Below are 24,468 nucleotides of genomic sequence, written 5' to 3' on the forward strand. Positions count from 1 at the left end.
CACCGCCCTCACAGTGCACGGTGCCTGGACACCTCTGCACACGCAGCCTAGGGAGGGCAGGGGGAGCCCATGAGAAAGGGACAGAGAGCTGAACGTGAGGCTGGCTTGCAAGGGGGAAGGAGCAGCAGGGCTCTCAGCTCAGCCTGGCTGGGGGAGGGATGACCCCCAATATCCTGGCAGCCACAGGCACTGACTTTATTTCTCCCGGTAGATGCTCCTCCCCGCACCCAGTCCAATGGGGCCCACCCTGGCAAGTGATTGGTGGCCAGCCCCAGGTCCAGGAACCACTATGGCTAGTGGGTGCTGAGCACCACCTTTTTTTTTTCTGTGGATGCTTGAGTCGTGGAGCACCCATGGAGCCAATGCCTATGATGGCAGCTGGGAGCTGCCTCCCACCTGTCAGCATTGCTCTGTGTTTCAGGCAAGCTCTGCAGAGCAGCGAGAAGGAGCCATAGACAGAGCTACCACCCCAGGAGGCTATGGGGAGGCTTTGGGGCTGGCTCCCACTTACTGCCCTGACAGTGAACGATGCCCAGGCGCCCTGCACATAGCCCAGGGAGTGCAGGGGGGCCAGAAAGCGGAGTGGGGTCCAAGCAGCTGCCCTGTAGGGAGGGGGAACAGCCAGGGTGTTAGGGGTCATCCTCCCACAGCCGTGCTGAGCCGGGAGCGCTGCCCTCCCTTGGGATGTTTGTGCAAGGGCACCTGGGCAGCGTGCACCAAAATCTGGCTGTGCTCTTGGGATCAGGAAGCAGCTCTCTTTGAAAAAAGCTTCTTCTGATCAGTCTTCATTGAAAACCCGGCAGGCTCTCTGACAGACCGCTGTTCAGCAGACAATGGATTAATGCTGATCTGAGCTGCTGCAGTTTGCAAAGGGCGCTGTGGCCTCTCTTTGCAATAGAGCAGGGGTCAGCAACCTACAGCACACCTGCCAAACATGGCACGCGAGCCGATTTTGAGTGGCAGGCTGCTGCCTGCCCTGTGAGAGGAGGAGGGGCAGGAACACACCACGCTGGGGGAAGAAGCGGGGGAGGGGGGAAGCTTGGCTGCCACAGGACCAAGCTTCTGCCTCCTGCCCCCGCAGGGGAGAGCGGGGGGGGGGGGGCGGTTCTGGCCCCCAGCCCCACTCAGCCCCCCCGCCCACCGCTCTCCCCTGTGGGGGCAGGAGGCAGAAGCTTGGTCCTGCGGCAGCCAAGCTTCCCCCCTCCCCCACTTCTTCCCACAGTGTGGTGCATTCCGGCCCCTCCCTCTCCCTGCCGATAATCAGCTGATCGCCCTTGCGAAGGGGAGGGGGAGCCGAGCCGAGCCGAGCAGCAGCGTGCTCCCTGCTCCATAGAGGAAGCAGAGAAAAGGTAGGGACGGGGCCTTGGGGAAGGGGGTGGAACAGGGCATATCCCTCCCAGCCCCCTGCCTTGAGCCGCTCAGGGTAGGGGGCTGGGAGCACCTCCACGAGCCGAGCACCCCAGCCCTCTGCCCTGAACCCCCCCACACACCCAGCCCTCTGCCCTGCACTCCCACACACCCCCAGCCCTCTGCCTTGACCCCTGAACCCCCCCACACACCCAGCCTTCTGCCCTGCACCCCCCAGCCCTCTGCCCTGACCCCTAAACCCCCCCACACCCAGCCTTCTGCCCTGCACCCCCACACACCTCCAGCCCTCTGCCCTGACCCCTGAACTCCCCCCCACACCCAGCCTTCTGCCCTCTGCCCTGATCCCTGAACCCCCCCACACACCCAGCCTTCTGCCCTACACCCCCTCATACTCTAGCCTTCTGCCCTGACCCCTGAACTCCCCCCTGCCTTCTGCCCTGCACCCCCAGCCCTCTGCCCTGACCCCTGAACTCCCCCCACACACCCAGCCTTCTGCCCTGCACCCCCACACACACCCAGCCCTCTGCCCTGACCCCCCCACACCCAGCCTTCTGCCCTACACCCCCCACACCGCCACTGCCCTCTGCCCTGACCCCTGAACCCCAACACCCCCAGCCTTCTGCCCTGAACCCCCCCACTGCCCTCTGCCCTGACCCCTGAACCCCCCCCCACTGCCCTCTGTCCTGCACTCCCCACGCACCCCCAGCCCTCTGCCCTGACCCCTGAACACCCCCCTCAGGTCTGGGGTCCTGGCTGCTGGCCCCTTGCCAGCCGGCGTCCCGGCCGCAGGCCCCGCTCAGCCCGCTGCCAGCCTAGGTGAACAGAACCCCAGGCTGGAAGCGGGCTGAGCAGGCCGGCGGCGTAAGATCAGCATTTTAATTTAATTTTAAATGAAGCTTCTTAAACTTTTTGAAAACCTTGTTTACTTTACACACAACAATAGTTTAGTTATATAATATAGACTTATAGAGAGAGAGAGACCTTCTAAAAAATGTTAAAATGTATTACCGGCACGCGAAACCGTAAATTTAAGTGAATAAATGAAGACTCGGCACACCACTTCTGAAAGGTTGCCTACCCCTGCAATAGAGTGAAACAGACTGCACCACCAATTGTCCGCATAGAGAGGACTAAGGAAGTTGCCCCAAGGAACTCTGGGATACAGCTGGAGGGACCCGAGTCAAGTCAGGGCCCAATGCACAGAGGAAAGAAATAGGGCTCGGACCCTAGGTTGCAGTTTAACACAGGCTCAGACGCTCCAGTCCTGCAGGGTTCTGGACCCTAGGTTTGAGTCCTAGATTAACACAACTGATGTATGGCCACAAGGGCAGTTAGGAATGTAAGCCCAGGCTCAAGCCTGTGTAGATATACCCTTAGTAATGAATCTCTCAATAGCTTACTATAGGATTGGATGCCAGTGTCTTTGGTGTGAGATCTAGGATGCAAATCGCCCTTGGTGAGTGACTTGTCTCTTGGGAGGTGCCCACACTCCTAAGTCCCACCCCAGACAGCTTGACAGTCCTGTTCTAAGGAAAGGGATATGCTCGTGTAACCCATTTTACCCAGTGTGGCTCTGTCCCCCTCTAGCGACTGGACCACATAAAAGAGTTGTGCTAAAATCACTAGAGTTTGCAATACTGACAGTTCCCCACCCTGACCTGAAAACATGATGAAAGGCAAAAACTTGCACATTTTCCCTTATTCAAAATGGCCACCATCTCCCATTACGGCCAATAAGGCTGAAGCCAGCAATATGGCTGCCATTTTGCTATAATCCATCTGCTCATGGAAGTGAGGCTGTCCTTGATAAAGTTGGCTGTCACCTCCCGCTGCTTACAATGAGATGGAAGCCATGCCCACAGGCAAAATGGCTTCCATTCTGGTTTGGGGGCTAGACAGGACATAGGGACTGTGAGGAGCTTAGTGTGACTTTATTGCTTATACCAGGGGTGGGGAATCTTTTTTGTAACAGAAGCCATTTACCCACTGAAAAAATAAATGGTGGGCCACACACATTCAACTCACCTGCCCATGGGTGCACGAAGGCTTGGGGCTTCCCCCTGCAGTGGGATGAACCCATGTTTGCAGCTCCAGCCCTGGGGGTGGAGGCGCTGAGATTCAGGGCTTCCCCACCCTACAGGGGTGCGAGCTGGTGCTCGTAGCTCCAGGCCCACAGGAGGATGCCAAGGCTCAGGGCTTCCTACCTGCGGTGGGATAAGCTGGTGCTCACAGCGACAGTCCTGTGGGCAGGAAGCCCTGAGCCTTGGTGCCCCCCGTGGGGCTCAAGCCACGAGTGCTGGCTTGCCCTGCTGCGGGGGAAGCCCCGAATATTGGTGTCCTCCCCCAGCAGCGGGCGAGTTGAAGATGTGTGGTCCATGGGCCAGATGAAAATGAGCAAGGGGCCCACGGGCTGTAGGTTCCCCACTCCTGACTTATACCCTTAAATGAATATGTTTCAAGTTCTTTAATATATATATCTGTCAGTCATCATCCCTAACCTAGGTTCTATATGTCAGTGTGACTCATGAGGCATTAACTAGCTCAGTGGTTCTCAGACTATTCGCAATCCAGCCCTTGATTTCTCCAAGGAAATAAATGTGTGGGGAGGGGGGACACAGTCGAGACAGTGATCGGAAAGGGATAGAAGCTCCTCTACAGTATGCAGTCTCCATCTGAGCAACCAGGGAGAGTCATGAATTTCTGTGTACACTGAAGATTGATTTTTAAACCTGATATCATCTCACACACATCAGCAAAGAAGTAGAAGGGAGTTAGAAAGTCAAAAGACACTAAAAAACCACAATTAGATTTTTTTTTTTAAATCTCATGATTTCAGGGGTTTAATTCATGATTTTTGATGTCTTCATGTTGGCAATACTGGATTGTTGTTGTTGTTGGTCTTAAAATAATTATGTCTGTAACATCAAAACATGCTGCATCTGGGATTTGCTAAAAGCCACCAGACTCTGTCGTCAGCTGAGCCAACTTCACACTCAGTGCTGATGACGAGACTGAAGAAACTGTTATAAGCCACCTCTGCACTGCCCTGATCCTGGGCCAGGTGGGGGACAAAATGGCCTCTGGTCTAACACAGAGGAACCTCAGGGCTGCCCTAAGTTACTCCAGATGCTGTGCCAGCCTAGGAGAGGTGGAGCACCATGCATTCTGCCCCAGACATACACCTCCATGCTCCTCCACACCCACTACATGGGGGCAGGGCGATCCGGCGATGGGTGGTACAGAGTTGGCTATACCTGCTTTCTGCCACCAGAGGATTACCCTGAGTCAGGGGGATCCTTGGTTTTTCCTTTAGAGCAGCTGTTCAGCTGCTTTCCAGCTGCTCAACAGGGGCTGAAGCCTGAGCGCACTACGTGCATTGTAGGATGTTGTGATCCTCCCTGGTACCCTGAGTTTAACTCACAACATCAGAGTTACTAGGCACAGAATAAAGGGAGCCGGCTGTTACTTACTGTAGTTTCTGTAGTTTGCAGTTTGGATGTTTTAGCCCCTTACACAGCAGCCGCACTCCGGCATCTCCCAGTTTACCCCACAGGTTCAGCTCTGTCAGGCTCTGTCTGGTTCTGAGAACAGGAGCAAGATCCCCACAGCCAGCGGCTGTGACACCGCAGTACCCCAAGCTGCATGAGAGAGAAAGGCAGAGAAGGGGGATCATGATATGAATGGGTTCATCACAGCTGGTCTGCATGACCAATCAGCATCGAGAATGAGCCAGAAATCCTGCAACAGACTCTGTCCCAAGCCCCACCCCTTGTCTAGTGAGAAACAAACAGTGGGTGGGACTTACTGTCTAAACTCTACCCCTCCCTTGCCCTTTGCCCTTCATCAATCAACAGTGAGAATGGCCTAGACACTTCAAACCTCTGCCACTGACCAATGAGGAATAGGGTTTAGGGTAAGACTTCCTTCCTAAGCACTGCCCACTCACCCTTTTCATTGGCCACCCAGAATTCAGAAAGAGTAAAAAGTTGCCCTTTAAGTCCTGCCCACTCATCTCCTGACCAATCAGATTGGTCTTGCCACTGATCAGCCCCGGGATGGTGCGACCCAATCAGAGCAGGCCCATCGCTACAGGGAGGCTGTAGGGGGAGCCCCCTCCCCAGGCAGCTGGGCCAGGCTCAGAGCAGGAGGAGCTGGGAGATCCTGCGCCCCCAGTACTCGCTCTGCTGCTCCCCTGCAGGACACAGATGTTGCCTGTCTCTGCCCCCAGCTCTGACCCTCAGGCCTGAGGAGGGGAGGCAGCTGCGAGGCCCAGCTCTGGTAGCATCACACCCACCTTCCACTGTGACCAGGGATCAAAGTGGGGAGAGACAAAGAGAAGAAGATCCCCATGGCAGGGGGTTCCCCAGGGTGTGGGGAGGAAAGAGCCCCTGAAAGGAGGGCAACTGTGTGACCCTGTTGGCAGGGCCTGTTCCAGAGTCTCTGGACGGGTTATAAAAGCAGAAGTTCTGCTGGTTTCTGTAACCCCCCTGCAGAGCCTGGGCTCCTGATGGAGCTGCCAGCCAGCTGAGTGGGTAACCATGGCAGCAGGCTGGCTATGACCATGTGCACTTCAAGGACCCCACCGCAAATATAGCTGTCTTTGTCCTCCTTCGAGGCCTCACAATGAGCCCCCTGCACACCCAAACATGATCCCACCCCCACCTGCTAAATCTTGCACACACCTCGAGAAACCGCTTCCACCAGAGCTGTCACCTGCACGGCCTCCTTCATCACCTCATTTGCCTTAAAATATTGTTACTCTGCCCAATGGGGAGGTGTGACGGGACCCCAGGGGTGCAACCTGTGACACCGCTGTGTCCCCTTTACTCTCTATTCCGGGGTGTCTCTCACAATGCCATACTGTTGGCAATCAGCAAACCCCTCCAGGTGCTGTTACCACTCAATACAACTGCATGTGGAGTCTCATATCCAGCTAGATTGCCTGAATGCTCCCAGAGCCACTCATGAATCACAGAGAAAGGCCTCAACCAAATCCCCCCAGCTCCATGAGTTGTACCTTAGGAATATACCATCTTGCACTGCTCAAGACCCTTTCTTGAGAAATGCAAGTTTATTGACTGGAAATTAAATGGAAAGTGGACATACACCAGCCTTTGTAACCTGAGCAGATTTGCCAAGCACTTCAGTCAAACTCACTGATAAGGATAAACATTAAACTGAGTTTATTGATTACAAAAGGTTGATTTTAAGTGATTAGAAGTGATAGGCAAAAAGTCAGAGTTAGTTACCAAAGAAAACAAAATAAGTGCACAATCTAAATCTTAAACCTGTAAGACACTAGGTAGTATTTAGAGCAAGCAGTTCTCTCACCCCACTGGATGTTACGGTTCATAAGACACAGGGAGCTAATATCTGGGCGCTTTCCAAACCCACAACATATTTTAGTGACAACCATACAAAAAAATTCTCATAACTTTATATTCATTAGTGATATACAAATTTAGATGGAACAGTGGGTTTCAGCAGATCATAACCTTTCCCATGATACCTTACATGGCCTGCTTTATATGCAATATCACGATTACATACAAATGATGAATATGGGGGTTACAGGGTGCTCCCCCAGAGTGTAGAGTGTCACAGGACAGAAACCTCAACATTTGGGAGAGAAAAAAGCCCCTGTATTTGTACAAGGGAGAGAAGCCCACATGCCTTGGGGAGTACCCAGAGTCTGTAAGGATTTGTAGAGACCCCAATGTATTTTGGAGGCAGAAAAAGAGGAGCCTGCAATGGAGGGAGGGGAAAGATTCTAAGATTCGGTTGAAGAGGGGGAGAAAAAACCCAAAGGCTTATATGGGAATCTGAGGGGATGAAGCCAAATTTGGGGAGGGGTGAAAAGAAGAGAGCATCCAAATTGAAGCAGAAAAGAAGAACCCCACAAGATTTAAAGGCTAAAAGAAAGGGGGGCGACACCTGAGAAGGTGAGGAGAGAGTCCATCGTTACTGAGCTCAGAGGCAAGAATAACCGGATTTTTCTTTCTAACAAAATGTTAAGTGTAAAATAAAGGGTTTTCAGTCTTGATTTAACTATAAATCTGAATGCAAACTTAATCCTGGCACTGCTCATGCCCCTCCATATATTCTCCCATCAACTCAAGTTGAGGCTGGGTTTTAGAATATAGTTGTGTATGCATCTCTTGGCAAATAATCATCTCTATTTAGGGTCTTGTGGTTTTGATGCACTTCTATATTAACAATATGTAATTTGAGACAGTAGAAAGTTATTCTAGTGCAGAACTCCAGATGAACACGATGAATGCTCCTATTATTCTAATTGCATAGAATTTTGCCTTTGAAATGTCTGAAGACCTTCAAATATACTGGAAATGGCACCTGACATTTCAAAAATATTTGGGAGATGGCCACCCTCCTCCTCCAGGCAACCCTACCTGGATTTTGTTTTGCCAATTTATAGCTTTCAGATGTATGTTTGAGTCTGGTCTGGTCAGAGCTTTTGGAAATTTTCTGACACATTTCAACAAATCACTTGTATCATAGTCAGAAAATCCCTCAGTAGTACTGGCCCTAATTTTGAAATGCTGATTGTTAAGGAGCGCTACTTTAAAAAGCATAACCATATAAAAGGAGAGGCTGTGTCCAATCCAAAAAGCACATTTCTGAGACAAAAAAACACAAGAGAATGAGCACAGCTCTCTGCAGGAGAAAGGAGGCTCTTGTAGTTAAAGCTCAAAGATCTGTGGTTCAGCTCCTGGCTCTACCACCCAGTGCCTCATGTGACTTTGGGCAAGTCACTCTATCTTTATGGGCCTCAATTTTCCATCTCGAAAATGGGAATAATTATATTTCCTTCCCCCATCCTTTGTCTTTCTGGTCTCGTATAGCAGGGTGATGCTATAGTTAAGGTTTAGACCAGGTTTCTGTTAAAAATTCAACTCTACTAACTGTTCTAAAATCTACACTGTTACCCAGATTGCCTTGAAAGTTGGTGAGCCTCATGAGTGCCTGGGATTCTGTAAGTGTTCCAAACTTTTAGATGTTTGACCAAGTTGTTCCCAAGATACAGCCTCAAGGGAAAAAAACAGCTTTTCTTAAAGGTGACAGATTTCAGCAGCCTTTTTGTGCTCACAGGGTGTGTCTACACTGCAGTTAGATACACATTATTGGCCTGTGCCAGCTGGTTTTGGCTCTGGGGATCAGGATATGAGGCTGTTTAATTTCAGTGTGGACTTCCAGGCTCTGGCTGCCAACTTAGGCTCAGGGATCCTCTGACCAAAAAAGTCCTAGAGCTCAGGCACCAGCCAGCGCCCGGAAATCTACACTGAAATTAAACAGCCCGGCAGCCCAAGTCATCTGACACAGGCCAGCCATGAATTTTTAATTGCAGTGTGGACACGCCCACAGAGAGCGACCAAACCAGGGCTCAGATCATTGCGCCAGGGTGCCCAGCGCTCGAGGGTTCCTCCAACAGAGAGTCTGGCTTCCTCTGGAGAAAAACAAGTTAAACCTTATGTGAAACATATTTTGCTTCTCTACATTACAGTACCAGAAGCCTCCCCTTCCAAATGACATTTTAAATGGATTAAACCGATCATGTATGGACAGAGGAGTTAACAGGAATGCTAGCCTTTGCTATTCTACAGCAACTGGATATCTCAAAGGAATAGTCAGTCATCCTTTGATCCTAACCCCAAGTCAGTTTGATCTCCCATTTGGGTAGACATTTGGAAAACGCAGGATAGCAGATTGTGTGTCTGGGGAATGTGTTATTTTTGGGAAATGTAATGAAAGTATTTTTGTAAAAAAAATAATTACATGAATGCTTGCTGGCAGGGAGGGACATTTTAGGGGTGCAGAAATTTAGGGAATAAGGTTGAGAGGGATGTGGGGCTGTACTGAGGGGAGGGGGATAAATGGGGATGGGTGGCAGAGGAGGTGAGGGGGCTGGAAGACTCAGGTGAGAAGGAAGGACACACAGGGATGAATGGCAGGGTGCTTGGGGAGAATAAGGGGACAGGTGCCTGTCAGCCCCACATTCTTCCTTTCTGTGTGTGCCGGATCTGGAGTGTCTGAGCCCCCTTCCTACCCCCCGCATGTGAGCCAGGTTTTGGAGGGGTTGCATTTCTAAGGGTGTCTGAGTCCCGCTCCCTCCGTGTGTGTGCCAGGATCTGGGGAAGCCCTGCCCCTCTGGGTGGGCAGCGTAGAACAAGCATGCTCCGAGCAAGCACCAAGCACACTGCTGAGACTGGGGTGAGAAGCTGGGCACGGGTACACTTGACCAGGCAAGAGTAAACTTTTCTGGGCCTGGCACCAAACATATTTGTGAGCCCCTATGGGGGCAATGGGACAGAACAGGGAGGGGTGGCCCCATTCCCCCCAGCACAGCCTGAGGGCAAGGTTCACAAACCGGCAGCCACCACACATACACTGGCCCCCCTGGCCCTGCACTGTCCGCGCACCCTGTCCCCTGGAGGCAGACCTGAACTGAGTCACACACACACACATCCCCGCTGAGCACCCTCCTCACTCAGAGACCCCTCCACAAACCCAAATGCCCAGAACCGCCCTGCTGAGACTCCCACACAGACCCTATCCTAGCACTCCCCTGACCAGGGACTCCCCAACAGACACCCCACAACTGCACAACACCCTGCATACCACCACCCCTGCCCACAGAACCCCCCCCGCGCACTACCCAGCGCCCCTTCACTGCCTTCCCACCACACTGCACAGTGCCCCACCAGACCCCCTATACCCGGTGCCCCAAAACACATATGGGAACGAGTGGCTGGGGGGAGATGCTTTGGTGAGCTCAGATAAGAAAGAGAGGTTGGGATTAGGGGGAGTGGAGAAGTAGGAGGGGTTTGAGAACGTTGTAGACAAGTTGTCCAGATTACCTCTATTATATTCACTGCTTTGCTTTATATTCTGCTTGATCATATTCAGCTCTAATGCAAGGAACCTACAGGCTCATATCCTGTAAGACACTGGCTTCAGCAGTTAGCATGGGGCTTGAGGCCTACGACCTCTGGCACAGATAAACTCAGGTAACTCATAAATTTTGGGGAACTAGAAGTAGAGTGTAGGCGGGACTTTTGTCCATAATGAGATTAGCCAACCACAGAACATGAACTAACACCAGCTTCTGGAGGTTTTGAATGGGACATGCGACTGCAGGAGTGCCATGGCAATGAATTGACGGTTATGATAATGGGGTGAAATTATGAATATACTAACCTGTAGAAGAAGGACATCTGAACATTGGTAAGGGGAGGTGGAAATACAAATAAGGAAGAGGGGAGAAACCCCTACTGAATAGGCATTAGACATGTTAACGTCAGTGTAACATATTATAAAAGTGGCATCCCAGCCTGTGGTCAGTGGAAGAAAGAGATGTAGCCCTTAAGAGGGGCCAGAATGATGGGTCCTGATGAAGATGAGGAAGGTGACAGTGATGAGGAAGATAATGGCTAACATTTTAGGTTGTCTCTCACTTGCTAAAAGTTATGTAACAACCATGTAATGAAACTGTCATGGTTTTGGGACATAAAGCATGGAAGAGATTTCTCTCACTGGCCCTGTTAGCAGCTGCTCATTGTAAACATTTCAAAGTACGACCACTATCCCCTCTCTGCTATAACGAAATGTATGGGAGGCAGAGGAGCACTGAGGGATCACAAAGCAACCATGCATCCTAGTGGAAAGACCATTGGACTGGGACTATTCCTAGCTCTGCCGCTGGTGCTGAGTGAGCTTGGGCACCTGTCACAGCACCACCTGGGGGCACCTTCCATAACAACATGTCCAGTGCCTAGCACAGTGAGGCCCTGATCTCAGCCAAGGCATTTTACCACTACTGCAATTCACTAGTAAATAATTTTATTAAAGTTCACATTACACAGGTTTGAAGGAAAGGCACTGTACATCTGGGGTGAAGCTTGGGTTATGAAAAATTAAAAGTCTTGGTTATAAAGCTGACGAGATATATAGGGTACATAACAAGAATTGTTCCAGATCAATGTGTGTGAGTATTTAAAAGTGGTAGGGAATAAGTGTTCTCGGGTATGTTGTTTTGGGCCTCGCAATTGAACATGTCCTTGAAGTAGGAAAAGAGTCTCACGGATGATATAGCGCAGTAGGATGAGAGCCCGTCAACGATCTCTCTCATGGCTTTCGGGTGGTTCGTCCTGTAGAGTTTCTGGATACGGGATGCAGCCACTGGGTCATAGCAGCAGCTGGCATTCCTTCTCCTGCCTTCTCTGGTGGTGTTGTTACGGTTTGGTGTGGGAAACCTGCGAGCAGTCTGCATGCCTTCCTGGGGTTCCCTCCTCCCAGATGCCATTTCCGCAGACAGTTCCACAGTCAGTCTGTCCATAAGGTCATCGAAGGAGTCCGTCTTCTCCAGCTCCTCCATCCAGGCTTTTTGCCATGGTGTGGCAGCCCTTGCCCATGGCTGCCGCTCCTCCGGCTGCCCCATCTCCGCAGGCTCAGGCTGGGAAGCTGCTGCGGGTACAACCTGCTGCCTCGTTACCTCCCGAAGTTAAGAGCGGTGCTCGGGTGGATCTTGAGGCAGGGTCACTGGTGTGGTGTGGGGGGGGGACTTCTCCCAGTGTTTCTGGGGCAGCGCTGGCTCTTTCAGGAGGGAGGGGGGTTCTGGAAGTGCCGGTGTTGTATCTCAGAGGGACGGAGTCTTGTTTGGAAGCGCTGGGACCAGTGCTGGTTCTCCTGCGGGTGATTTTTAGCTGGGGGGTCCTTGGTGGAACACGGGACCTTCTGCGGACTGAGTCTCACTGGGCGGCCATGGAGGTAGTGCTGGATCTCCAAGGGGCGAGGTCTTGCAGTGTGGTCTGGGGGCTGTGGGCAGCTCCTCCGTCGGCTGCGTCTCGCCGGGCAGTCTGCGAGGCAGTGCTGGCTGCTCCGATGGCAGAGTGGTGCGAGGTTACATGTGGGGGAGCGCTGACCTGTCTTGTATTGGTTCTGAGCTGGATGCTCTGTGAGAGGTCGCTTAGCTATCTAGTGAGGTCGCTGCCTCCTCCTCACAGTGGGATCCAGCATGGGGATTCTGGAGATAGGGCTGACCATTCTAGGCATGGTGACCTGTTTGTCGGTCCCGAGGATGGGGGTTGTCCTTCCTTTGGTAGGTGATTGGGATGCCCTTCGTGGCCCTGGGAATGCTGGCTGGGGTGCTGAAGCCGGAGCTACAACTACAGGTTGTTCCTCCCTGGTCTGGCACCCTGAACCAGGGAATTTTCCAGACCAGGGGAAGTCTATGCTGGCCCCTCTGCTGCTGCTGGCTGCAGGGCTCTGCGCCGGCGGCAGGGGCCAGCCCAGCATTGACAGATCGGTGACTAGCGGGGGGGCGCTCGGGGGAAGAGGTGGGGCAGCTGTGGAGCCAACCCGTGGCCGTCAGTGGGGTGCCTCAAACCAGTACTCATCAGAAAAAGACAGAAACAAGAAAAAAAAACCAATCAAACCTCAAACCAAACCACCAAGTGTTCTTATATCTGCTAATCCCCAATATTTCCATTGGGCAAAGAGAGACATGATTTGGTTATCCCTTTAATCAGTCTATACCGCTTCTGTATGTCAAATTCAGACACAGATACACATCTCATAGTATACTGAGCAGAGTCAGGCAACAAAAACAGATTAAGTTCACGAAACCAATCTGCCACTTCTACACCACGTTTCTCCTTAGTCTCATCCAGAAACCTGCCAGTAGCGTCCGGGGTATATCACCATTCAGGGAGTTCAGGTCTGAAAGAATCCAGGAATTTTTCATCGCAGACTCTCAGACTCAGAGTCACTACTGACCTCGAGGAGGGGGAACCTCAGAGAGACTGGAGGGAGGGGGCTGCCGGGACCGAGGGGACAATACTAATACCTAAGAATTCCCCATGCCTCCAACCAAAGAATGACCCTCAGCAGCACCTGCAGACATGTGCTCCCCGACTGCACTGACCAAACTAATCCACTGGGGCCTTCAATGTTTTTTATTCCGGGGTTTTGCCAACAAGTCAGAAGCCAAAGCCATGGAAACCACAGCGACAGGCTGAGCCTCCATTTCTCAGCCAGGCTCAGGCTGAGAGTCCACTGAATCAGGAGCCACAGAACCAGTAATACCATCTCCCCCCAGGTGTAAAGGGGCCACTAACCCCCTCCCCTCCAGAACCAACATCCCCAGAGATATTTGGGGCCTGCTGTCACTCAGTCCCTGCCACAGCCACCACACCCTGCACTTTACTCTCAGAACCCCCCACATTGCTAGGCACAGGGTCACCAGGGGCAGCCTGCCTCCTCTTTGGGCACTGATTGACTCAATGTGTCAGACTCCCACAACGAAAACAGGCCACTTCCTCAGTGGCAACAATCATGATGTCACACTCCCCAATCCGATACTTCAGGGACACTGTAAATACTTTAGAAGCACAGTTTAATATCATATAGAGCTGCCGATGAAAGGACAAGACATGCTGAACCTCTGGGCTTTATAGCCCAAAGGAATCCTCCTAATAGGGCTAGTGATCTCACCATAACTCGCCAGGCCTCTGGCCAGTTGCTCATTTCCTAAAAATGGAGGGACATTAGAAACAGCAACTTTAACAGCAGGTGTTGAGAGAGGCACAACAGGGACAAAAACACCCTAAACCCCTCCACAACCACCTGCTCAAGGAGGCTACGTGTAACAAAAAACAACACAGCCTTGCTCATGCGGGAGGCAATACCTCACGTTCTTAAACCCAGTGATCTTCCACACATCTAGAACATGCTGCTCCACCAAGGCAAAGTCTGGAGGCAAAATTCAAAACCCCATAGCCACACGTTAAACCCTCAGACTCTGCAACAAACTGCAGTCTTTGTCCCCCTAGGTCCTCGACCGGCCATCCCAGTCCACAGGGTGCACAAAAGCCTGCTAAGACAAAAGAAATCCTGAAATAAACCTGTGATGGGTTGGATCACAGAACCTCCCTTGGAGCTGCCACCTGATGTGCCAAGCCTACTTTGACCCCTGCCTTCCCTGCAGGCTTGGGGCCCCAGCACCCTGTCTTGCTGAGCCAGACACTCTGCTCCAACAAAGACCCAGGGTCTGAATTACTTGCCCCAAAGCTGCAGGTTTACCTGAAAGCAGCTAACAGAAGTGTTAATGGGAGTCATCAAGATTCCAAACAACCATTAATGGCCCACACTTTGCATAATTACAATAGGCCCTCAGAGTTATATTTCATATATTTAGTTTCAGATACAAGAATGGTACATTTATACAGATAGGACGATCACACTCAGTAGATTATAAGCTTTGTAATGATACCTTACAAGAGACCTTTTGCATGAAGCATATTCCAGTTACATTATATTCACTCATTAGCATATTTTTATAAAACCATATAGACTACAACCTCACCAAACCCACAACTACCAAAAAATAATGAAACACACACACACACACACACAAAATTCCCCAAAACACAGACAACAGCAAAGCACACTCACTCTCAACCTCCTTCCTAAACAATCCCACAGTCCTCAGTGAGAGAGATCCCCCTGTACTGCCCACTGTGTGTGTGAGAGAGAGATCCTGATGCACTTCCCCCCGGCACTGTTGTACCTCAACACCACCAATTGGAGATCACTACCAATTGTATTTCTCTGTGTTCTTTTTATTTTATTTATATAAATGCCTTAAGACAATTGAATGCTAGAATTACATGAAGTGGGATATGCGTGTTAGTGGGAATAATGAACTGATAACTAAGGATTATAAGTAGATGTACTAAGAAATGTTGGTGATTTGTGTTGTTCCGTGGTATAGTTGCTGGACCCCAGTGCTGGTCTATGTTAACCACTTGCAAGACTGCATGTGTTCTTTGTGTTCAGTACATGCCTAGAATATTTGTGTATCTATACCTGACTGCTAAACTGTTGTGTATTTGCATATGTGGTTCTGGGGGAATTAATAAACTGTTGGTCAGTTAAGAGCCCCACGTGTCCTGATCTGAGAAATACTGTCCAAGGTAAAAGCTGACCTAAAAAGAACCTAGCATTAAAATTAGTCTGCTAACGCTCATTGGCTAAACAAATTTCAAATTGGCTAATCTAGTTTGTTACATTTCAGCTTTAAAATCTAATTGGCCCCTGGCAAATTCACAAAATGGCTCCACATTTACACTTACAGCTGTGGGTTATGCTTGGCATTGTATGGTATTGGGCCAATGTCCTTTGCATAGAATTCCACCATGTGCAGCAATTTCATCTCTATTATTAATTAAATTGTAATGGGCTTCTTCTCCCCCAGTGGCTGGGCTGCAGGGGGTTATGGCGAAAGAGAGAGGCCGGGGGAATGGGAAATTGAAACAAAGTGTTCTTATGGTTGGTGGTGCTGACCGTCTCTGCTCCAGGGGAAACAGGCACTGCTGTGTTAAGAGATTTTTGGATTTTAGGTAATGTGGTTTAGCCTCATTCCTTCCAATACCCCTGATATTACAATATATATTGTACGAGTATAGTTCTATGGTGGGGGTACCAGGGATTATTTCCCTGGCTGGCTGTCTACAATTACTTTGTCATGCTGTTGTGAGGTTGGTCATTTTTTGTTTCTCGTCTGAGCCTGTGAAAGCTTGTTTTGGAAATGGGTAGTATTGGAGCCAAACTCCTCTTCTTGTATCTCCCTGATTTCACCATTTATAGATGGCCTTAAAAGCACAGCTGCTTTAAGGAGCTCCTTTCTGGGCCTTTCTTTCACATTAATAAGTACTTTTGTAAAGTCATAATTATTTTCTAACGTATAGGTGTAGTAGGACGACAGCCTGAAATACAGGGCTGTGTATCAGAGGCCTGGTATGAGTCCTAAGGCCTGGGCTAAAGTAATGATCAAAACTTGTTAATATAAAGCAAAGTCAGGTTGTGAGCAACAGACAAGCCCTGCTCACAGAATTTGGCAAGCGTAGGGCTGATATTGCTAGGCACAGAGCACTCGCGCAAGCACATTCCAGAAAGGTGGTATCAGAACAACTCGATACCAGCAAACTCCCCATAGATAACAAGAACATACTGACCCATCCTAAGGCTAAGGTCAGGATGACAGCATGACAGATATGCATATGCATCCGAAGAAGTGGGTTGTAGCCCATGAAAGCTTATGCTCTAATAAATTTGTTAGTCTCTAAGGTGCCACAAGTACTCCTGTTCTTTTTGCGGATACAGACTAACACGGCTGCTACTCTGAAACCTAGCATGACAGATAGGGATGTTATGATCGAAGCAGCATGTACAAGGTAACGGGCGGCACGTTGATACGTCAAAGGGTGGCACCCTGATACGTCAGGAGTGAGGTGTAACTTGTTTGTAATTGTGTACAAAAATGTATCTCAGAGGGGCTGTCTTTGTCCAGCTTAGGGGGCATTGGAAAATCCCGCCACTGACTGAGCTTAGTCCATTTTCAGGGGGCACATATTTGTAGTAAATCCTGTAGTCTGCTGTAAACTATTACTGTGCTTCGTTTGCCAATAAACCTGGCCGGGTGCCTTCGTACCTTATCTGATTCTGTGGTCATTGGGGGTTCTCTTGGGGTCTGCTGTGCCAGCTATCTATGCAGAGCCAGGGCAGCACATAGAGGGGGCACACGCATGCAGCCGAACGGTTATCAACATTCAACAGAGCAGAGCATCACATCGGTGACATCTGAAAAAAATAGGCAGTATTGCCAATTGCAGAAGTTCAAAAGTGAGACTTCACAATCCCAAAATCATGATTAAATGTAATGCTTTTGTGTTTCTTTTTCTTAGCCTGCTAGTTCCTGAGTGTGTAGGTTACACGTGGTTCACATTTTTAATGTTTTCTCCACAATCATGAGGACCTAGAAACATAATTATAAATAAATGTTAAGCTGAAATTCGAAATTATTCACATGACTCCAGGAGCTGAGGCCCAAAAAATCCAAGTATTGTAATCATCACAATAAAAAGGCACGTGATGCTTTGCAAAGTGGATTGTGTAATATGGCTTCCAACCCTTAAGTTTCATGAACATATATGGTCAGAAATCAGTAGAGCTACAATACACCCTAGACACAAGAACCAGCATGTGTCTCTCAATGGGAAGTGTTGTGTTTAACCAGTGCTTTGGAAGCATAGGCCACAATATAGTCATCATCCATGAGGACAACCCCCACCCATGACCAATCAATTGCAATTTTGGACTACACCTTAATCTCAAGTTAGTTCAGTACTAGTGCCCAGTGACAACATTTAAAAAAAAATTCCTTCAAGCTTTTCTCTCATCTATGTCATCCCAGGGCCATCCTCTAGTGCCCTCAGGAGGCATTCTGAGTAGAACACTCAATTGTGAGACGTTAAGGCTGAATTTGCTGAGACATTTTAACATGCTGTCATAGGATGCACTGTCCCTTTAGGGAGCTGCCAGGTTCAGCTCTGTGGTTTTGGTTTCTACCCTAAATGGGGGTTTCTGGTGGCTGTAATCCAGAGGGACGCCCAAGTGGTACTCTGGTTAAATAGCTGTGCCTTAATAACCTTAACCATATAAAAGTCCATTAAAAAAGGCACATTTCTGAAATCAAGAAACAAAAAATGAACATAGTTCCCTGCACGAGAAAGCCCGGTTGTGCAGTTAAAGCCCTGGATCAGAACTCGGGAGATCTGTGTTTAGTTCCTTGTTCTACCATAAACTACCTGTGTGACCTTGGGAAAGTCATTCCATCTTTCTGGGTCTCATTTTTTCATCTAAAAATGGGAATAATATTTCCTTCCACTTCCCTTTGTCCTGGAGTGAGACGGTCACACAGCATAAAGGGCTGTCTTCTCTTACAGGGATCTCAGCCCAACACCAAACTCCCAAGCAGAAACCTGCCTCCAGAATAGACTGTAATCAAAGCGCAATGCAGACAGCAAACTCTCTGGCTGCTTGCACAGCTCCCTTCTTCCCAAAACTGCATCTCTACCAAATCTTGCAAAACCCAATAAAACTAACACAACACGTCACCCCAAGACTAAACCTTGCTTGCGTGCTAAAAAAGAATTTGGAAGACTATAAAGTGACATCTGCCGATACAACATGTCTAGTGCCTAACACACTGAGGCCCTGATCACGGCTGGGGCACTTAAGCAATACTTGGGGGGAGGGATAGCTCAGTGGTTTGAGCATTGGCCTACTAAACCCAGGGTTGTGAGTTCAATCCTTGAGGGGGCCACTTAGGGATCTGGGGCAAAATCAGTACTTGGTCCTGCTAGTGAAGGCAGGGGGCTGGACTCGATGACCTTTCAAGGTCCCTTCCAGTTCTAGGAGATGGGATATCTCCATTAATTTATTTTATTTTATTTACTGTAATACACTAATTAAATGACAAATTTTGTTTAATTCAGAGTTAAGGTTGCCCGGTGATAGCTTATGCCCTTCTCACACTTCAGAAAACCGGGAAATGCAGAGTGAAGGTGAACATCCACACAACCTTAACTGTGCCCCCTTGGAGCTGGCAATAGCCATTGGGAATAAATGCATGTCCTCCAGATGCATTCACTGCGTTAGGTGTAACTGTAATGAATAGTGGAGGAATAAGTTGAAGCAGCTGGGAAGAGCTGTGATTGTGATACAAGGAGCTCTGTGTGTGTGTCTTCCCCCTGTATATTCTCAAAAGAAAGAGGAGCACGTGAGCCATGAAGTTCCAGGCTGCATCATTCCAGTATAGAATTGTGTAGGTTGTGTCAGTAGCAGGGCACTGGGTGCTATGGCTGTTGTCAGTAGTGAGGTGAGATATGAGAGCAGTCTGTGGATTTAATGATGGGTAGGGGAAAGTAAACTCCACCAGAGAGGTCCTTTGGGGCCATCTGCCTGTCCCAAGTCAGGATAAAGGAGGAGGGTTGGGCGTGGGGCTAGCAACTCCACCCCGTAAAAAATCAACCTGCTACAGAAACGCCAACAATAGAGATAACAGAGACTTTTAGCCTGGAAAAAGAAGGGTCTTCAACTCGAACACGCATGACGCTGGGTGGTGAAAGTCGTGAGGAAGCCACTAAACCGATTACCCTTCTTGCAACCAGGAGGATTACCATCGGTACATGGAACGTGAGGACCATGTATGAGTCAAGAAAGACGGCGCAGGTCGCAGCAGAGATGAGGAGCAACAACCTGACCCTACTAGGCATTAGCGAGACAAGATGGACGCAAGCTGGCCAGAGACGACTATTGACAGGAGAGCTGTTGCTGTATTCCGGACATGAAGAGAGCGACGCACCCCACACACAGGGAGTAGGCTTCATGTTGTCCAGGCAGGCACAGAGAGCACTGATTGGTTGGGAGGCACATGGTTCCAGGATCATCACAGCATCCTTCAGAACTAAAATGAAGAGAATTAAGATGAATGTTGTACAGTGCTATGCTCCAACCAATGACAGTGAAGAGGGGGACAAAGACTATTTTTATAACAGACTTCAGAAAATATTAGAGATTCTCCCAGACAAAGACATCACCATCCTTATGGGAGACTTTAATGCCAAAATTGGACCTGACAACACAGGATATGAACAAGTCATGGGGACCCACGCTCTGGGAGAGATGAGTGAGAATGGAGAGAGATTTGTGGATCTGTGTGCACTTAACAACTTGGTCATAGGAGGTAGCATCTTTCCTCACAAGCGGATCCACAAGAGTACCTGGGTATCGCCAGCAGGCACGATAGAAAACCAGATCGATCATGTCTGTATTAGCAAGCAGTTCAGAAGATCTTTGCAGGACGTTAGAGTTAGAAGAGGAGCAGACGTAGCGTCCGACCATCACTTAGTGGTGGCCAGATTGAAGCTGAAGCTGAAGAAGAACTGCATAGACGCGTCAGATAGAAGAGTGAAGTACAACGTTAGCCTTTTGAAGGATCATAAGATCAAGGAAGATTTTGGACTGACGCTGAAGAATAAGTTTTCAGTACTACAGGATCGGTCTGAGGAAGAGGAAGACAGTGTACCCAACAGATGGCAGAAAGTGAGAGAGACACTTAGGTCAGCATGCCAGGAAGTGCTTGGAATCAAGAAATACCAGCAGAAAGAGTGGATCACAGCAGAGACCTTGACTAAGATAGAAGATAGAAAGACGAAGAAGGCAGTAGTTAATAACAGCAGGACTAGAGCAGCAAAGGCTAAAGCGCAAAAAGAGTATGCTGAAGCCCATAGAGTAGTGAAGAGGAATATTAGGAAGGATAAAAGAGATTATGTGGATGGACTGGCAGCAGAAGCGGAGCAGGCAGCATACAACGGTAATATGAAACAGCTGAATGACATTACCAACCGACTGTCTGGAAAGTTCAGCAAGCTAGAGGGTCCCGTTAAAGACAAGCAGGGAAAGTCTATAACAGAAATAGAACAACAGATGAATAGATGGGCGGAGCACTTTGAGGAACTCCTGAATAGACCAGCACCACTAAATCCACCAGACATTGACCCAGCCAACGAAGACCTTCCAATCAATTGTGACAGACCAACCAGAGATGAGATCAGAAAAGCCATCACTATTATGAAGAACAGGAAGGCGGCTGGACCTGACAATATTCCAGCAGAGGCCCTGAAAGTAGATCTGGATGCTTCAGTGGAAATGCTGTACCCCCCTCTTTGAGAAGATATGGGAAGAAGAAGTGATTCTGGCAGACTGGAAAGAGGGATATCTTATTAAAATCCCCAAGAAAGGAGACCTCAGCAATTGTGCCAACTACAGAGGAATCACACTTCTGTCGGTGTGACACTTCAACTGAGTCCTCTTAGAGAGAATGAAGGATGCCGTCGATCCACAGCTACGAGATCAGCAGGCAGGTTTCCGGCAAAATAGATCATGCACGGACCAGATAGCAACGCTCCGCATCATAGTCGAGCAGTCTATGGAGTGGAACTCCTCGTTGTACATCAACTTTGTTGACTATGAGAAAGCATTCGATAGCGTGGATCGAGAGACTCTTTGGAAACTCCTTTGTCACTATGGCATCCCAGTAAAGGTGGTCAACCTGATTAAGAACTTATATGACGGCATACACTGTAGAGTGATCCATGGAGGGCAGCTTACAAACAGCTTCCAGGTGCGAACCGGAGTCAGACAAGGATGCTTGTCACCGTTTCTCTTTCTCCTTGTCATTGATTGGATTATGAAGACATCCACTTATGAGCGTAGGAACGGAATCCAGTGGACGTTGTGGACCCAGCTTGATGACCTGGACTTTGCCGATGACCTTGCACTTCTTTCGCATAGCAAACAGCAGATGCAAGAGAAGACCAACGTAGTGGCAGCCACGTCATCACAGGTTGGCCTCAACATCCACAAGGACAAGACCAAGATCCTCAAGATTAACTCCATCAGTAATGACCCAGTCACACTGAATGGAAGCCCTCTGGAAGAAGTGCAGTCCTTCACCTACCTAGGCAGCATCATCGACCAACAGGGTGGCACGGACGCAGACATCAAAGCAAGGATCAGTAAGGCAAGAGCAGCTTTCTTACAGCTCAAGAACATCTGGAGCTCCAGAGAGCTGTCTTTGGTAACAAAGATTAGACTGTTCAACTCCAACGTGAAATCAGTCTTATTGTATGGAGCTGAAACCTGGAGGATAACTAAAACAACCATCAGGAAGATCCAGACCTTCATAAATAGTTGCCTTAGAAGGATTCTCCAGATCCGCTGGCCAGACACCATCAGCAACATCTACCTCTTGGAGAAGACCCGTCAACTTCCAGCAGAGGAAGAAATTAGAAGGAGAAGGTGGGGCTGGATAGGACACACACTACGCAAGCAGCCAACCAACATCACTAGACAGGCATTGCGGTGGAACCCCCAAGGCAAGCGGAAAAGAGGCCGTCCAAGAAACACCTGGCGACGTGACCTTCAGGCTGATAGCATAAAAATGGGTTATACCTGGAACCAGCTAGAGCAAATGGCCCAGGATAAAGGACTCTGGAGATCTGTGGTTGGCGGCCCATACCCCAATTGGGGTGACGGGCATGAGTGAGTGAGTGAGTGAGGGGAAAGTATAGGTTGAGGGGGTAACCTGTGTGCAAGTCTGAAGGGATTGTAAAGGGCATGAAGGGGTTGTTAAATTTAACAAGTATGGCATTCTCTCAGGGTAGTAGGCTCAGTGTTTGAGTGTCGGTCAAGGGCAGGTAGCATCTGTCCATCAAATGAAATGCCAGATTGCAGGTGTGTACGTTATCGGCATTCTGAGACATCGCTCAGAGAGGGCAGAGTTAAGGTTGTGTGGGCGTTTACCTTAATTTATTTTTTCCCACATATTTACAGTTCATTCTCAGTTTTCCACCCTGGGCGTGTTTCACACCTCAAAGTTGAAGGCTCGGACTGGTGTTAAATGGCCCATTCATTTAATCAGATGTTCGCAACTGAAAGAGAATACCCCATAGGGATGAGGATAGCCTGAAAAAATAGCTCAGATATGTGAACTGCTCCATTCATTTCAGTGGTTGGTCCCTTCCCCCTCCTCAGTGCCGCAGAGTTTCTCATATGTGCCAAGCGTATTATTTCTTAGCTCCTCACCCCAGTCTCAGCACTGTGTTCTTGTTGCATGCTCTGAGCATCCCAGTTCTAAGCTAGTGGGCAGGGATTCCCCAGATCTTGGCTCACGTGTGGGGTAGGGAAATGGGCTCAGACACCCACAAAAAGCAATCCCCCTATCACATGGCTCACATGAGGGCAGTAGGGATGGGGGAGGACACATCGCTGTAAAGAGGCTGGGGAAACCCAGGTTGTGGCTCACACAAACTATTTTCCCCCTGTGCCAATTGCACACTCTCATGTCCCCCTCTGCAGCTCCCATCCCTCTCCTTCCCATTCTTGCTAGACCCCCATTTCCTGAGCCTCAACCGCTTTTCCCACCTACTCTTTCACCCCAGTCGTCCTCCCCTCCTAATGAGCAGTTGCTTGTGTAGTTATTTTATTTTCAAACAATAGTTTCAGCACCTTCTGCATATTCTGCCACACTCAGATTCTATTTCCCTCAAATTAAAATCTCCCTGTAACAGAGACAGATTGGAGCAATATGCCTGCTTCTTTTACTTTATATTTCTGCCCTGCGTTGGATTTGGACTCACAGGGTCAGGGGTGGTACACAGATGCAGTTATCATAACACATCCCCGGAGATACCAGGTCCTGTGATGGGTGGTTTTCCAGATAGTAGCCTCTCTCTCTCTCTGCTGGCTGTTACTTACTACAGTCTCTGCAGTTTGCAGTTCGGGTATTTCAGCCCCTTACACAGCAGCCGCACTCCAGCATCTCCCAGATTATTACCACGCAGCTTCAGCTCTGTCAGGCTCTGGCTGGTTCTGAGAACAGGGGCGAGATCCCCACAGCCAGTGGCTGTGACACCGCAGTACCGCAAGCTGCAGGAGAGAGAAAGTCAGAGAAGGAGGATCATGTTCTGAACGGGGCTTGTCACCGCTGCTCTGTCAGGTGGCTCCACCAACTAGCCCCTCTGCCTCACCAATCAGCATCGAGAATGAGCCAGAAATCCTGCTCCAGGCTCTGCCCCAAGCCCCACCACTTGTCCAGTGAGAAACAAACAGTAGGTGGGACTGCCTGTCTAAATTCTACCCCTCTCTTGCCCTTTGCCCTTCACCAATCAACAGTGATTAGAAACCTCAAATCTCTGCCACTGACCAATGAGGAATAGGGTTTAGGGTAAGACTTCCTTCCTAAGCACTGCCCACTCACCCTTTCCATTGGCCAACCAGAATTCAGAATGAGTAAAAAGTTGCCCTTTAAGTCCTGCCCACTCAGCTCCTGACCAATCAGGTTGGTCTTGCCACTGATCAGCCCTGGAATGGTGCGACCCAATCAGAGCAGGCCCATCGCTACAGGGAGGCTGTAGGGGGAGCCCCCTCCCTAGGCAGCTGGGCCAAGCTCAGAGCAGGAGGAGCTGGGAGATCCTGCCCCTCCGCGCCCCCGGTACTGGCTCTGCTGCTGCCCTGCAGAATGCAGTCATCTCCTGTCTCTGCCCCCAGCTCTGACCCTCAGGCCTGGGGAGGGGAGGCAGCTGCGAGGCCCAGCACAGGCAGCATCACACCAACCTTCCTCTGAGACCAGGGATCAAAGTGGGGAGAGACAAAGAGAAGAAGATCCCCATGGCAGGG

General features: G+C 49.6%; 1 protein-coding gene across 1 annotated transcript in view; it reads right to left on the reverse strand.

The window, feature by feature from the left end:
* Window positions 1-24,468, reverse strand: part of LOC135877391 (NACHT, LRR and PYD domains-containing protein 3-like) — a 184,214-nt gene that overhangs the window by 3,009 nt on the left and 156,737 nt on the right. The window contains exons 11-12 of the mRNA XM_065402819.1: window positions 23,548-23,718; window positions 4,839-5,006 (exon numbers count right to left, since the gene is read on the reverse strand). Coding sequence (XP_065258891.1) covers window positions 4,839-5,006; window positions 23,548-23,718 — 339 coding nt within the window. The remainder of the gene's footprint in view (window positions 1-4,838; window positions 5,007-23,547; window positions 23,719-24,468) is intronic.

The sequence above is a fragment of the Emys orbicularis genome, chromosome 4 (genome assembly GCF_028017835.1).
Source record: "Emys orbicularis isolate rEmyOrb1 chromosome 4, rEmyOrb1.hap1, whole genome shotgun sequence".
In the NCBI taxonomy this organism is placed as follows: domain Eukaryota; kingdom Metazoa; phylum Chordata; order Testudines; family Emydidae; genus Emys; species Emys orbicularis.